Source organism: Ostrea edulis, chromosome 6 (genome assembly GCF_947568905.1).
Source record: "Ostrea edulis chromosome 6, xbOstEdul1.1, whole genome shotgun sequence".
NCBI classification, from domain to species: Eukaryota; Metazoa; Mollusca; class Bivalvia; order Ostreida; family Ostreidae; genus Ostrea; species Ostrea edulis.
In genome coordinates, this window is record NC_079169.1 from 32,381,912 (window position 1) to 32,396,911 (window position 15,000).

Sequence of the window (15,000 nt, forward strand, 5' to 3'; positions counted from 1 at the left end):
ACATATATGAACTTTGTCAATGTGTACGAAATATAAACACTATATGTATGTCATTAAAATAATATATACTGTAATTGTATACAGAAAATAAGCACGCTACATATGTTAGTACAATTTATATATATAGACTTTATTAGTGTGTATGGACTATAAACACACTACTTGTGTTATAACACATTTATATAGACTTGTTAGTGTGGATGGACTATAAACACACTACTTGTATTATAACAATTCATATAATTACACAAATGTAATAATTATTGTTATAGCAATATTTATACATCGCATTGTAATTATTTTTATAAGTCATGACAATACAGTATGACGTTTAGTCATAACAATATGTATTGATTTTTATGTGTACACATTATAACACAATATATGTAGTATGATAAATATTACACTTTCCTCAATCTCCATTAAATCACTCAAATTATTCATATATATAATCACATATATAATCACAATTTCTTATTTCATCTCAAATCAACCTATTCATATTCATGTTAATATTAAAACCCATGGTTTTTATTTTAATTACATTATCAATTACTATTCCTCACTCCATTATCTATTATCAATTATTATTACCCATACTGATTTTAATTTAAAAAATTGTTTTTTGTTTTTTTTATTTGTTATATTGATTTTATATAGATTAATTCATTATTTATACTGATTGATATTATTATTACATTATTTGTACTGATTCAATAAATTCATAAACTTCATATGCTTCTACATTGTTATTTATATAACAAGATACCATATCACAGTTTTCGCGGAAAAATCACTAACTCAAATGCACGTCATAATAGTAACATACACAATCAATCACGTCATAACATTAACATACGTAATCAATCTCGTCATTTCCATTTCGAATCCTTTAGTTCATTTGGGTTTTCACTAAGTTCCTTCCATTTGGTAAGTAAAATCCATTTAAATATATTATAATTAACGTTATTATTGTCTACAACATTAATTCTTTTAAGCACTTTTATCAATCTTTACAGTCAATTACCTATGCATCTTCGTCGGCAATAACTTAATGGTTTACCATAAATTTTTATTAGTTATAACATAAATGTTTATTAATTATAACTAAAATATACTTTCAACAAATATTATTTTAGCACTATTAAATCAACTAATGTTTACTACCATAACGAAAGGGTCCTTTCATCGTTCAAATATTTATACGAAATCCGTCAATTACAGTTTAACATTATAAATTTAAACTCAATCTTTTTAACACTGTAACGTTAACAAATATTTACTACCATAACTAAAAGTTTCTTATCGTATATGCTTACAAATCCTTTCATCGTTCAAATGTTTACACTAAATCCGTCAATTACAGTTTAACATTATAAATTTATACGCAATCTTTTTAGCACTGTAACGTTAACAAATATTTACTACCATAACTAAAAGGTTCTTGTCGTATATGCTTACAAACCCTTACAACATCTAAAATTACAAACATTAATAATTATTATATTAAACTTAATTTTACAGCATTCTAATAAACTTTAGGCCCTCGATAACGTATGGCCTCCGTGGCCGAGTGGTTAGAGCGTCGGGCTCAGGATCACACGGTCTACCAACTGTAATAAAATTTCAATTTTTTTTTCTTTCTCTCTCTTTCTTTCTTTCTTTCCCTCCTTACTCTCTATAAGAATACGCATATGTCTATATCTATATATATATATATATATATATATATATATATATGGATTACAATTATTATTATATGTATATATCTGTGTAAATGTATGGTTATGTGTTTATATGTAAATTATTATGCTGTAATATCACGGGTATATATTATATTTAAAATCAATTATTATAGCCATTAGTATAGTCATTAATTTAGTCTATGTCATACTAATTTGTTATATGAACTAACTCACTCACTAACTTTTTTACTTTATTAATTTATTACGATATACATCTTTAGTTTACATACATAATAAATACTATTGAATAAGAGTTAGGGAGCCATGTCGTGCTATAAGCTGGATCTGGCTACAGAAACATGGTACAGGGTATGAGGTGTAGCACCTGATGACGACCTCAAAATTCTTGCCTAATGACGATCTCAAAATTGTTGTATGGCATAATTTATGATTAATAACTAATAACTAGTAGCACTCTATTATCAAAATTTTCTTTGGCGACCCTACCCTAATTCTTTTCTGTATATATTTTAGTTATTTCACATGTATATACATACCTACATCCCTATTACTATTACCTGTTACTAATATTACTAATATTACTAGTTATTACTAATTATTACCTCCTATTAAAATTTTAAAATTTTCTTTATCAATTTTATTACTCATTTATAAGTTACTTCTTTATTTCATTATGATTTATGACCTAATTATAATCACATGTATGTGTCCGGCCATCAAAAGACAGTACCACAGTCATTAGACATGTTGGTACACGATGGTCCTTATTTATTTATATTTATTTATTTTTTAAACCATGGGACAACCCATACGTCCCATACGGAGCATATGGAATGTTACTACAACACACTTCAAGTTCACTATGTTGGTGCATTTGGGAGGTGTTGGAGGGTGAGGCTGGATCGCAATGAGATGGATAGTATTATGGTATATAATACAGTCACCATTCGGTTAACGATATATAGTTAACCAATCCTACGAATATCAAACAAATATAATACAAACATGTGCACATTCTGTGATATAATACAAACATGTGCACATTCTGTGACATAATGCATACATGTGTACATTCTGTGACATAATGCATACAGGTGTACATTCTGTGACATAATACATACATGTGTACATTCTGTGATATAATACAAACATGTGCACATTCTGTGATATAATACAAACATGTGTACATTCTGTGATATAATACAAACATGTGCACATTCTGTGATATAATACATACATGTGTACATTCTGTGATATAATACATACATGTGTACATTCTGTGATATAATACATACATGTGTACATTCTGTGATATAATACAAACATGTGCACATTCTGTGATATAATACAAACATGTGTACATTCTGTGATATAATACAAACATGTGCACATTCTGTGATATAATACATACATGTGCACATTCTGTGATATAATACATACAGATGTACATTCTGTGACATAATACATACATGTGCACATTCTGTGACATAATACATACATGTGTACATTCTGTGATATAATACAAACATGTGTACATTCTGTGATATAATACAAACATGTGCACATTCTGTGATATAATACAAACATGTGTACATTCTGTGATATAATACAAACATGTGCACATTCTGTGATATAATACAAACATGTGCACATTCTGTGATATAATACATACATGTGTACATTCTGTGATATAATACATACATGTGTACATTCTGTGATATAATACAAACATGTGCACATTCTGTGATATAATACAAACATGTGTACATTCTGTGATATAATACAAACATGTGTACATTCTGTGATATAATACAATCATGTGCACATTCTGTGATATAATACATACATGTGCACATTCTGTGATATAATACATACAGATGTACATTCTGTGACATAATACAAACATGTGCACATTCTGTGATATAATACATACATGTGTACATTCTGTGACATAATGCATACATGTGTACATTCTGTGATATAATACAAACATGTGCACATTCTGTGACATAATACATACATGTGTACATTCTGTGACATAATGCATACATGTGTACATTCTGTGATATAATACAAACATGTGCACATTCTGTGATATAATACAAACATGTGCACATTCTGTGATATAATACAAACATGTGTACATTCTGTGATATAATACATACAGATGTACATTCTGTGACATAATACAAACATGTGTACATTCTGTGACATAATGCATACATGTGTACATTCTGTGATATAATACATACATGTGTACATTCTGTGATATAATACAAACATGTGCACATTCTGTGATATAATACAAACATGTGTACATTCTGTGATATAATGCATACATGTGTACATTCTGTGATATAATACAAACATGTGTACATTCTGTGACATAATCCAAACATGTGCACATTCTGTGATATAATCCAAACATGTGCACATTCTGTGATATAATACATACATGTGTACATTCTGTGATATAATACATACATGTGTACATTCTGTGATATAATACAAACATGTGTACATTCTGTGACATAATACAAACATGTGCACATTCTGTGATATAATACATACATGTGTACATTCTGTGACATAATGCATACATGTGTACATTCTGTGATATAATACATACATGTGCACATTCTGTGATATAATACATACATGTGTACATTCTGTGATATAATACATACATGTGTACATTCTGTGATATAATGCATACAGGTGTACATTCTGTGATGTAGTACACATGTGTACATTCTTAACTCTGGGATCTGTCTAATCAGGGCTCAGTTAAAGGAGTCCTATATGTAACAAGAATGATACCCAGATCTCAAGTTTTGACATATCAGCCTGTGTCCTTGATTCAAGGTCACAACACACCACTTTAGTATCATTTGTGGTCAAGTACAATTTATATTATACAGTTATGTGTCGACTCGGAGTGGCACAAACATACAGACATCATGGTGATTTGTAGACCATCCAAGTTTTTCCACAGTGTACAGAACAGTGAGCAAAGCATGCACAGGAAATGGACTTGGATGATTATAGATATGATATTGATGCTAAGCAATGAATTGTGTCTTTAATTTCGTAACAATAGCTGTATTCAATACCTTTAAGAGTCTCTGCAGTGAAATAACGAATTGCTGATGTGTTGTAAGACTCTATGTAAATATCTCGCCTATGATCAAATGATAAAGAAAAACAAATCATAAAAAGGAATTCAGGTTTTCAGATTGTGTTGTTCATAATCCATTAAAGTTTCTAAAAATTTAAGCAGAATTTAGAATTAAAATTCCTGTATAAAGGGCTATATATTGTTAGGACCTAATGTAGCCTACCAAATTTAATATTTTTATGGCATAGATTACATAATCTTGATAATGAGCATATGACTGTACAGTTCTGTTTACAAATAGTCCAGTCATAATACTAATTGACCCAGAACAAATTGCAACAGAAAAAATAAATGCGTAAAAACTTTGAACTATATCCCTAGAACACCCCATCAAAAATCGCCACATAAATATTTTGTCTAAGTAAAATTATAACAATTTTTAAATGTTGCTAATTTTGTTAAATGAAAATAACGCCATTGGGCCGCCATAACCAGTTCCAAATTTTATAAAAAAAATTCCGGAGATAGCAAGACAATGGAAATCATGGTTTAAAAACAGTCGAAATTGAATTTTTTCGTAAGTTTTATATACAAATGTACAAATAGTTCATATCTTAGTTGATATACCTCATAATTCAGCACCGATAAACTTTTATTTACATAAAATAAACACGAAATCCATACATAACAGACGCTACTTACCCATAATGCACTAAAGTAATATAAAACCGTTATTTATCCGTCTTTAACCAATATTGGGCGTATTTCAAATGATATTTAGTCAAGAATATTCTAGTTTAACTTCAGACGATCATAATAAAAAATATTCCGTACCAAAATAATTCGAAATCCGACAGAAGGGGGATGCAGACGAAAAATAAATCTATGGAATGCGTGTTTAACAAAAAGGTACCGAGAAATTTTGTTATTTACGTTTTTCCATTTTATTCAAGAAAATACTTCTTAATGAATGTCAAAACATTTATATATTATTTTGTTTGATATTCAATAAATTATTTGTTGCAATTTTGAAAGAGAAAATCTACCGAACGCTTGTTTAAAAAGAAAGTAAAACTTAGAAATTCTGTTAAGCGATTTCAAACTCGGGTGTTGTTCACTTTGTTGTTGTTTTTTGAGCATCACTGAAGAGACATTATTTGTCGAAATGCGCATCTGGTGCATCAAAATTGGTACCGTATAAGTTTTACTTTATATACTTATTTTGACAACAGAAAATGCTAAACCCCAATAGCTTCTGGAACTTTACACCTGTGCTCCTACTATGGTTTCGCCCAGGGCCCATGAGAGGCAGGGGGTTAAGATGACCCTCCAGACTTCCTGCCTCCTTTGGCACGCACATCATTTCGTTCTAGCTACGTCCCTGCATTCACATTGTCGGATACCCACGGCTGATCTCGTCTTCTACTCATCAGATGAGTAAAAGACGAGATCAGCCGTGGGTATCCGACAAGACTTTCAGGACATTATGCAAATTACAATTTATATTCTGTAACAAAGGGTATGTGTACTATACACATGTATAAATAAAAATTATATATGTTGTGGTGCTTCTCTTTGTTGAGAATTGAGCTTTACAGGTAATACCTTAAGGTGGATCACTACACCAAAATTTTACCTGGCTCGTTAAAGTATCTCATATGATATATAATTTCATAACAAAAATATCATATAAGATAATTTAGAGATTGTATCATTCTTTTGATGGCGAGAGATCATACTTTATAATGATATGAGATGCTTTAATGCGCCATTAAATAAAATTTTAGAGTAGCAATTCGCATAACAATAACTTTATCAGATATATATATATATATATATATATATATATATATATATATATATATAATATGAGATAATTTTGATTGATTGTTTCTTGTTTAACGTCTCTCGGGAGAATTTTTAACCCATATGGAGACGTCACCAAGACCTTTGTTCGGTAATTATGGCCATTGAGCAGTGAGGGTTGTTTAGCGTGACACACCTACTGTGACACAGGACATCCGTTTTTAAGGTCATCTCCGAGGACCTGTGACATTCACACCTGATGCCGAGCGTTTGGCAATGGAACTGTCACTACCTATTTTAACGACTTAGTTCTGTCACGCCCGGGATTTGAACGCTCTAACCTATAGATCAGTGCGGCGGAGAGGGAAATTTTTTAGTGTATATTCAATTTAAAGTAACATTTCAAGGATAAATAGTCCTAGGAATTACATGTACAACATCGGTTGAAGTGCACACTCTTCCACCAACGTCAAATGCAACAAATTATTATTCTCTTAGAGCATTCTATCAAGTAAAACAATGGACTGGTAATGACGAAAACATGAATTTGATGGACTTTGGGTGGACCATTGAAGGGAATATGTGCTTACTTGTAAGATCAACCATGCTTCCTGCACCTGATGAACTCTTAAAAACAATTTATTGTAGATGCAAAATCAGTTGTGATACCAAACGTTGCAACTGCAGAAAACATGGACTAGAATGCTCAATAGCATGTACCGAGTGTCGAGGTACAACTTGCGTGAACGGTTTTAGCCCAAATGAAGATTCTGATTCCGAGGATTCATAATATTAAAAACAGTAAGATATAGAAATAAAGATGAAATGTAAAAGATAGCTGTGAATCAAAACATTATGATAACTTCGTTAAACGTTATCTGAGAGGCTTACAAAATAGAACTTGCTTTGTCCTGTTTATGAGAGTTAATTATCAATCTTAGCTGTTGGAAATCACATTTCTGTCTAATTTTCACCAAAAATGACGTTTTTGTCCCATAAAATACGTATGTATGGTACTAGAAATTAAATTTCTGTTCCTTATGATGCAGTATTTAGTTTTCAAATAACTAAAATGGCCTATTTTTCAGACTAAAGCTTTGTATCTATGATTTCCAGTTTTTTCCGATTTTTCTTCAAAATCCGTGATTTTTACCCCAAAAATCTATATAATGCAAATTTCAATTGATGGCGATTTTTAATATAGCATAAAGGACACTGTAAGCTATCCAAAGAACATAAAAACATTTCTGTTGCAATTAGTTCTAGGTTCAGCACAATCTGGCGTAGAATGACTGGACTAAAAGTTCTTGATGGGTTTTTTTCAAATCTATAACATTAAACAAAGACTTTAAAAGAAATGGCATTCAAAGTAAAATTAATATAAAAAAACCAATAAGATGATAATTTTAAAAGCGATTTTCACACCACTACATTTTAAAATGGAACAAAAATCAATTATTTTTACATTCTTGTCATACAAGAATAAAAGTATATATTTTAGATCTCGAAGAAATCATATGAATTTCATAAACCACATGTACACACATGCATGCACACACACACATTTTATCATTTAAGAATGGTTATCCGAAGTATTTTTAATAATCAAAACATGACATTTTGACAAAAAGTGTCGGCATAACTGAATATGTTTCACTCGTGAATCAAAGACAGTTAAACCCAACTAGTTAAACCAACATCAATTACAAAAATCATTTCACAGCATTACTTTCATGGTCTACTAAGGACAATACACTATCTGAGTAATGTCATTAGTTATTTAGATTTACCACCCCACCCCACCCACCACCCCCCACCACCCCTCCAGTCCTGTATAATTTATATGAACTACCAGATTCTGTATGGAATAACTAATCTACCTGAGATCAAAATATTTATCCAGTCTATAAGATGAAATGTTTATCAAGTTTTATCAGTTAACAAAATTAATGCTGTCTAGTAGATTCATTTCACTTTAATAATCCTACCTAAAAGATCTAGTAAGTTTTATCCAGCCTACAAGATCATGCAAAAGTTTTCCTGCCAGCTACATCCTACACTTTTTATCCTGTACAACAGATCTTTTAAATTTATTCTAGCCTACCGAATTCTGAAAAAAGTCCTATTCTGCTTACAAGATCATGCAGAGGTTAGCCTGCATACAAGTGTCCTCTACCTTCCAGATCGTATGAATTTAATATCATGTCTGAATCTGTAGGATATATCCTGCCTTCCTTTCAGCTTTACTCATCCTGTGAGACGTTTTGTTTGAACTGTTATTTAGGATATATCCTGTCTACCTGTCAGTGTTACTCGTTCCGTGAGATGTTTTGTTTGAAGTGATCCTTGGTGTCTTATTCAGCCTTCTGTTTGATGGGCAGCATGCAAGAGAGCTACCAGGTGCTGCTCATTTTACCCTATCTATTACCCCCATAATATTCATAACATCTATCAGACATAGTAAGTGTTATCCTGCCTACCAGACACTAAATATCCTACTCTGTCTACCAGATCCTATAAACCTACTCTGTCTACCAGATCCTATAAACCTACTCTGCCTACCAGATCCTATAAACCTACTCTGCCTACCAGATTCCCTGGGTGGGGAAGGAAGGTCCCCAGTCCCAGCTGAATGAACACTGCTCCTTTCTGATCATGTTGACATGACACTCCCCTTTGTACTGGGGGACAGGACAGGCAGGGGGCACCAGGTAGCTGTAGTTGGCTGCCAGACTCTGGGCCTGCTTGACTGCTGACTTAAATGACACAAGGATCATGTTCTCCCCCTCCTAAAATAAGAAAGAAATTTTAATTCTTTGTACTCATTCTCAAGAAATTTTAATTAATTTCCTATCTTTGAATTCAAAACAGGAAAGTTTTGGCAGCTCTTTAGACACACTTTGTACCCATGAGATTTAATCCCATCGGTCAATTGAATCAGTTTTATGTTTTATATAAGTGTTTGTGATGTACATGCATACCAAAAATTGTTTCCTAGTTTATCAGCACTCACAAACTTGTACACAAAGTTTCCATGAAAATTTTCCATTTTTACTTTTAATTTATTTTTTTTAAAAATCATCACGTACATGAACACATGGATTCACCTTTGATTTTTAATCGATTGAACAACGTGAACATTTCTTGGTTTCATGTCTACTATAATTTTATTTTTTACTAAAAGAGACTAAATATATTAGAAGTCTTGTTTATTATGAAATATATTAGAAGTCTTGTTTATTATGAAATAAATCAAAAGCTAAGGTCAAGGTTAATACATAGTTTTGTGGACAAACAGACAGACAAAAGGACATAAAAAACCAATATGCCCCAAATCTACGATTACGGGGACAAAAATGAAGTCATAAGTCTTTGTACTCTCTTTTGATAATAAATCATTTCAACTTTGGTTCCTCTACAGACACACTCTGCATTAATGAGATGAAAACTCATTAGTCAGTTGAATCAGCTGATTGTTTAAGCATATTTTTGTGAAATATAATGAAAATAGCAGTCCATATTCAATATTTTCCCCCCTCAATTTCTCCATATTTGCTTCAATTTGTTTCAAAATACAAACCATAACATAAACATATTAGATTTATCTTTGCTTTTTGATACAAATGAATAATGTCAACATTTCTTATCACAATGCTAATATTACAGATTTTTGTCTGAAAGAGACTGAATATATTAAAAGTCTTGTTTATTATGAAATATATTAGAAGTCTTGTTTATTATGAACTGTAAACAATGATCAAGAGCTGTAGTAATTGTGCTTACTCTGATGTAAGGTTTGATGTCCATCACGTATCTGACAAACATGTTGTTGGTCTCTCCCACCAGATGGCCATTAATGGTCACTGTGGCAAATGTGTCCAGTCCTTCACACACCAACTGAACGTTCATCATCGACATCATGTCCACTGTCACTGTAAAATAAATTGGAGTGATCCTAAAACCTGGCATACTGAAATACAGTTCTACCCCCATACTTCATAGGCACCTGGGTTAAGGATATTGCACTACATGTATAACCTATATGTAAACAATTGAGGAAGTTCGAACCATGAATAAATATTTCTCTCCGCTATATGGTGTCTCTTAACATTTTTTTATGTTTCAGAAAGCTTAATTACATGTGTCATTACCACATAACACTAATTTATCCACATTTTAGAAAGTGTCTCATCCCACCAATTCATATACAGTAAAACTCTGATATAACGAATCTCTGCAGACACTCTGTAAAAATTCGCTATAAGCGTAATTCGCTATACGTTTATAGCGAATTCATAATTAAGATATAACGAATTCATTATAAAACTGATTTGTTCTACATGTATCGCGGTTGAGTTAAGGCTTTCCCCATAAAATTTTAATATCAGTGATGTTCATAAATATACTTTACCGCACTGGCACATTGCACGACGTCACAATGAAAAATACGTCATGACAAAGGTCATGACGTACATATCTACAGTCCTTTTGTGGTTGGAAATGTCAAAATATTGTTTCGTTATTCACCACCGCTGTCAAACGGTAAACTGCAATCGCGTAAAAGTTTCTGTCAAATGGGTTATATTAATTCTCTTTGATATTGAAAATGTTTCAATTTCTTCTTTATATAGCATACATGCTAAAGTAATATCCATATTATATTGTGATCTTGATATCGCCCCTAATCTACAGGTATAGTTACTTTCACAATGGACTCATTTGCATAAACAGGGTTTCCGTACATAAAAATTTCATCATTGGCACGACACCCCGAGGTTTTTAAGTGAAAGATGTTTGATTTATGTAACGTGTGAACTTCAGTGCCAAAGGAAAGTTTGGGGAGCAAGTTCTGGCTTCAACAGAAAATATGTTTTTCAGGCTAGATTCAACTTCGTATGAGCAAAAATCGCTGCATCTTGCATATTCAATGCAAAAATTAGACATGTTACAAGTCACAATAAACTTGCTCTCAGCACTTTTCAAATCAAGAAATTAATATGCTTTGAAGTTATATTAACTTCAACTTGCATTGATATCTGGATATCGTGCCAATTCAACGATTTATACATACACGATACGTTTTTATCTTGATATTTGATCACGTGATACAGAGTTGATGTAGAGACTGTTGGTCTGGTGAAAAATGTATAAGAGGTCAATATGCACTTAATTATATATACATATTGTTTTTGTATAAAAGGGTTGTGTTTACAGAATTTGTCACAAATTGATCTGTTTATTAATGCTTTTTTCCTGACATATTTCTATGGCCCTACTTAACGCAACTGCGATATCAGTTCCATAAGAAAGCAGCAATCGATATACTTGAGTTTGTATTGTCTCTAAGAGAAATTAAGCCTATGAATTTTCGAGAAGAAATATTTTTATACAAGATATATACCACTGATTTATATATGATAATTTATCATGAGGGATTATTAAGTCACGCACGAACATGTCGAAAGAAAAATATCAACAAAATTATGCACAAAACATAAAACAGTCTATCGCAGTTGTCATTTACTTGTTGCTTTGCACAAATAAACGAGTGTACGATAAAATAAATGCAATCAAACTTCAAATTTAATTAAAGAGAATAGCAAACAATACCGACAATATATTTGCTAAATGTATGTGTAAGTATTGTTTTGCGTTAACAATTGTTCATTATAGACGCAGATTTTATATAGAATATATAAAGAATTTGCTGGGGAAATCGATTTCACTTCACTATAGCCGTAATTTCGCTATATCCGTGTTCGCTATATTCGAGTTTTACTGTACAACCGATTCATAATATATATTATACAAATGCTTTGAACACAAGTTCTTTCAACTTACAGGGTTCTCACAGGCCTTTTAGGTTACTTGGGTATTAGTTAAAAGTATCTCTAGCCCATAGGGCTATGAAACTATAATAATTTTTCTGTTCAGCAATACTAAGTTAAATTCTATTATTCAGCAGCAGTAGTATAAAACAAGATGTGTTCTTAAAACACAAATCCTACCTAAAGAGCTCAACTAATGAAAGACTACATAAATAAGATACAATATGTTATATTAACACCACATGACTATTTTGGACCCTGGTGACCAAAGAGTCGGAACTCTGGAATTGTAAAATTCACAATTTAGTTTTTATACAGTATCGAAGTCTTAAAATTCACAATTTGTGTCCCCCTTTACCCAAAGATGCTTCATACCAAATTTGAAAAGAATTGAAAGGGTAGTTATCAAGATTAAGTTAAAAATGTTCAATGTTAACACACAACAGATGATGGATGCAGACCAACAGCAATAGGTCACCTGAGTGACTCTGGTGAGCTAAAAAGCCATTCAAGTAAACTGCACTGCACTAGTGAACCAAGCCAAAGAGAGAGTAGTTAACATAACCAAGTTCACGTCCTGTAAATGTTACTGTTAACAATAAATAGAAAAGATCTGTGCAGATAATAAATTCATTTGAAACAATTATTGTGTTCTAAATTCTAAATGTGTTCCTATTAAATAAAGGAGTGTTCAAACAAAAGAATGAGGTCAAAGGTGAATTTCAATGTTTGTTCACACTCCTGGCTGTTGATAAGGTTTGTATATAATCATGCTTTAATCAGTAGTTCACATTACTTGATGTGCTTTGAATTGTGTTCCATTTTTAGCTACATGTATCTTTTGGAGTTATAAATAGGAGTGATGCAGTGTATCTTGTACTTGTATTAATTTGCTGATTGCTGTTATGGTTATTATCAAATGCTGTGTCAGCAGTGACCTTAAAGACCCAACTTTAAGTTAACACCCCCAAATTGTTAGCCATCTGTTAATCAAACATTTAACAATATATCTCAGGTGGAGTGACATCTGCAGCTAGAGCTACCCCAGAGAGGTGTTTTGATAACAATAACAGCCAGTACCTAGAGGCATTCTTTAGATCTTGAGGAAGCCCTGTATTCTAGGGTTTTGATAGCATTGACCTGTCCACAACTACTATTTTCTTGTAATTCAATTGTTTTTAAAAAGACCCCTGAACAACACAATTTTAATATAATTGTAATTTCCCCCTCTATATATACAGTGTACATGTATTATAAATTACACAATCAGAAATCAAACAATAATTTGCCCATTAATTTCTAAAATTTGTAACTTATTGAAATAATTTATATTATCAATTTATGATAGTTCTATATTTATAAAAGAAATTATTCATTGAGCCAATGACTGAGAGTAAAGGAGAGAAAGAGGGGGTGGTGTAGACTGTGTCATCTAGCCATAGGGATACAACCATTATACAAACACTATGACCACAGAAACACAGCAGAGGGTCCTGAGACCCTTCCTGTGTACATCAAAAGTATACACAGCACTCTGATCTCTTGGTCAGGTAAATAACAATGACCATAGATGAGCTAAGCCCACATCCAGTGATCCGTGAAGCAACCATATGGTATTATTTTTGGGTCTTTAAAAAGAGTTATAACAATCATATTTCTAGATTGTGTGTCCTAAATCTCAAGGTCGTGCTTGGAAGGATGAGATTAATGCCAAAAAATGCACAATCAAGACTAAACATTTTCAAAGATAACCATTCAAAGATGACTTATTTAATTAGACAAGCTATAAATCCTGATGTGGTGGTGTTAGATGCATGGTCTTCCTATTACTTCTGGCTAGTGGGTTAACCCTTTCGCTCGATCTGTAGGGCACTGGACTGTTGTATCAGAGGTCCTGGGTTCAACTCTCAACAGAGGTATATACATGTACTTAGCTAGTCTCTGTTATTGGCACCCATATTGACATCTGGGTAATTTCTAGTGGTGATAGTGATTGCCCATAGAACTTTGCCACATCGGTGTTGATACTCTGGGAGAGTCGGGACACCCCCCCCCCCCTCTCTCTCTCTCTGGAAGGGGGGGGGGATTGTGGTAGTTTTAGATACATGGCCTTCCTACTAGCTCTGACTAGTGGGTTACCCTTTCACTAGATCAATAAAGCACTGGACTGTTGTACCAGAGGTTCTGGGTTCGATCCTCAACAGAGGCACTTACTTTTCTCTGTTACATATATACATGTATGTCCAGCACCTTTGTGGAAATAAATCTCAAGAAACTAAACAAAGATCCATCTGTACTCATCCTTAAGATCTGATAACAACTGGACAAACATTGATTAATTTTACTGTCCTCCCTTACACATAATCCATAGTGTCTTAATGGAACATGGTCTGCTTTAAGTCAATGTCACTGAAGTGATTAGAAGTGGGTTTTTTTTGTATTTTACGTGAAACCCTCCATATACATTTGACTGTATCACTGAATCCACTCTGGTAACATAACTCTGTATAAATGATTTTCAATTTCATTTAGGAAATTGTTT

General features: G+C 32.3%; 1 protein-coding gene across 1 annotated transcript in view; it reads right to left on the reverse strand.

Moving 5' to 3' along the window:
• The window catches only part of LOC125647171 (beta-mannosidase-like), a 44,535-nt gene that overhangs the window by 23,757 nt on the left and 5,778 nt on the right, over window positions 1-15,000 (reverse strand). The window contains exons 3-5 of the mRNA XM_048873856.2: window positions 10,414-10,562; window positions 9,220-9,419; window positions 4,820-4,887 (exon numbers count right to left, since the gene is read on the reverse strand). Coding sequence (XP_048729813.2) covers window positions 4,820-4,887; window positions 9,220-9,419; window positions 10,414-10,562 — 417 coding nt within the window. The remainder of the gene's footprint in view (window positions 1-4,819; window positions 4,888-9,219; window positions 9,420-10,413; window positions 10,563-15,000) is intronic.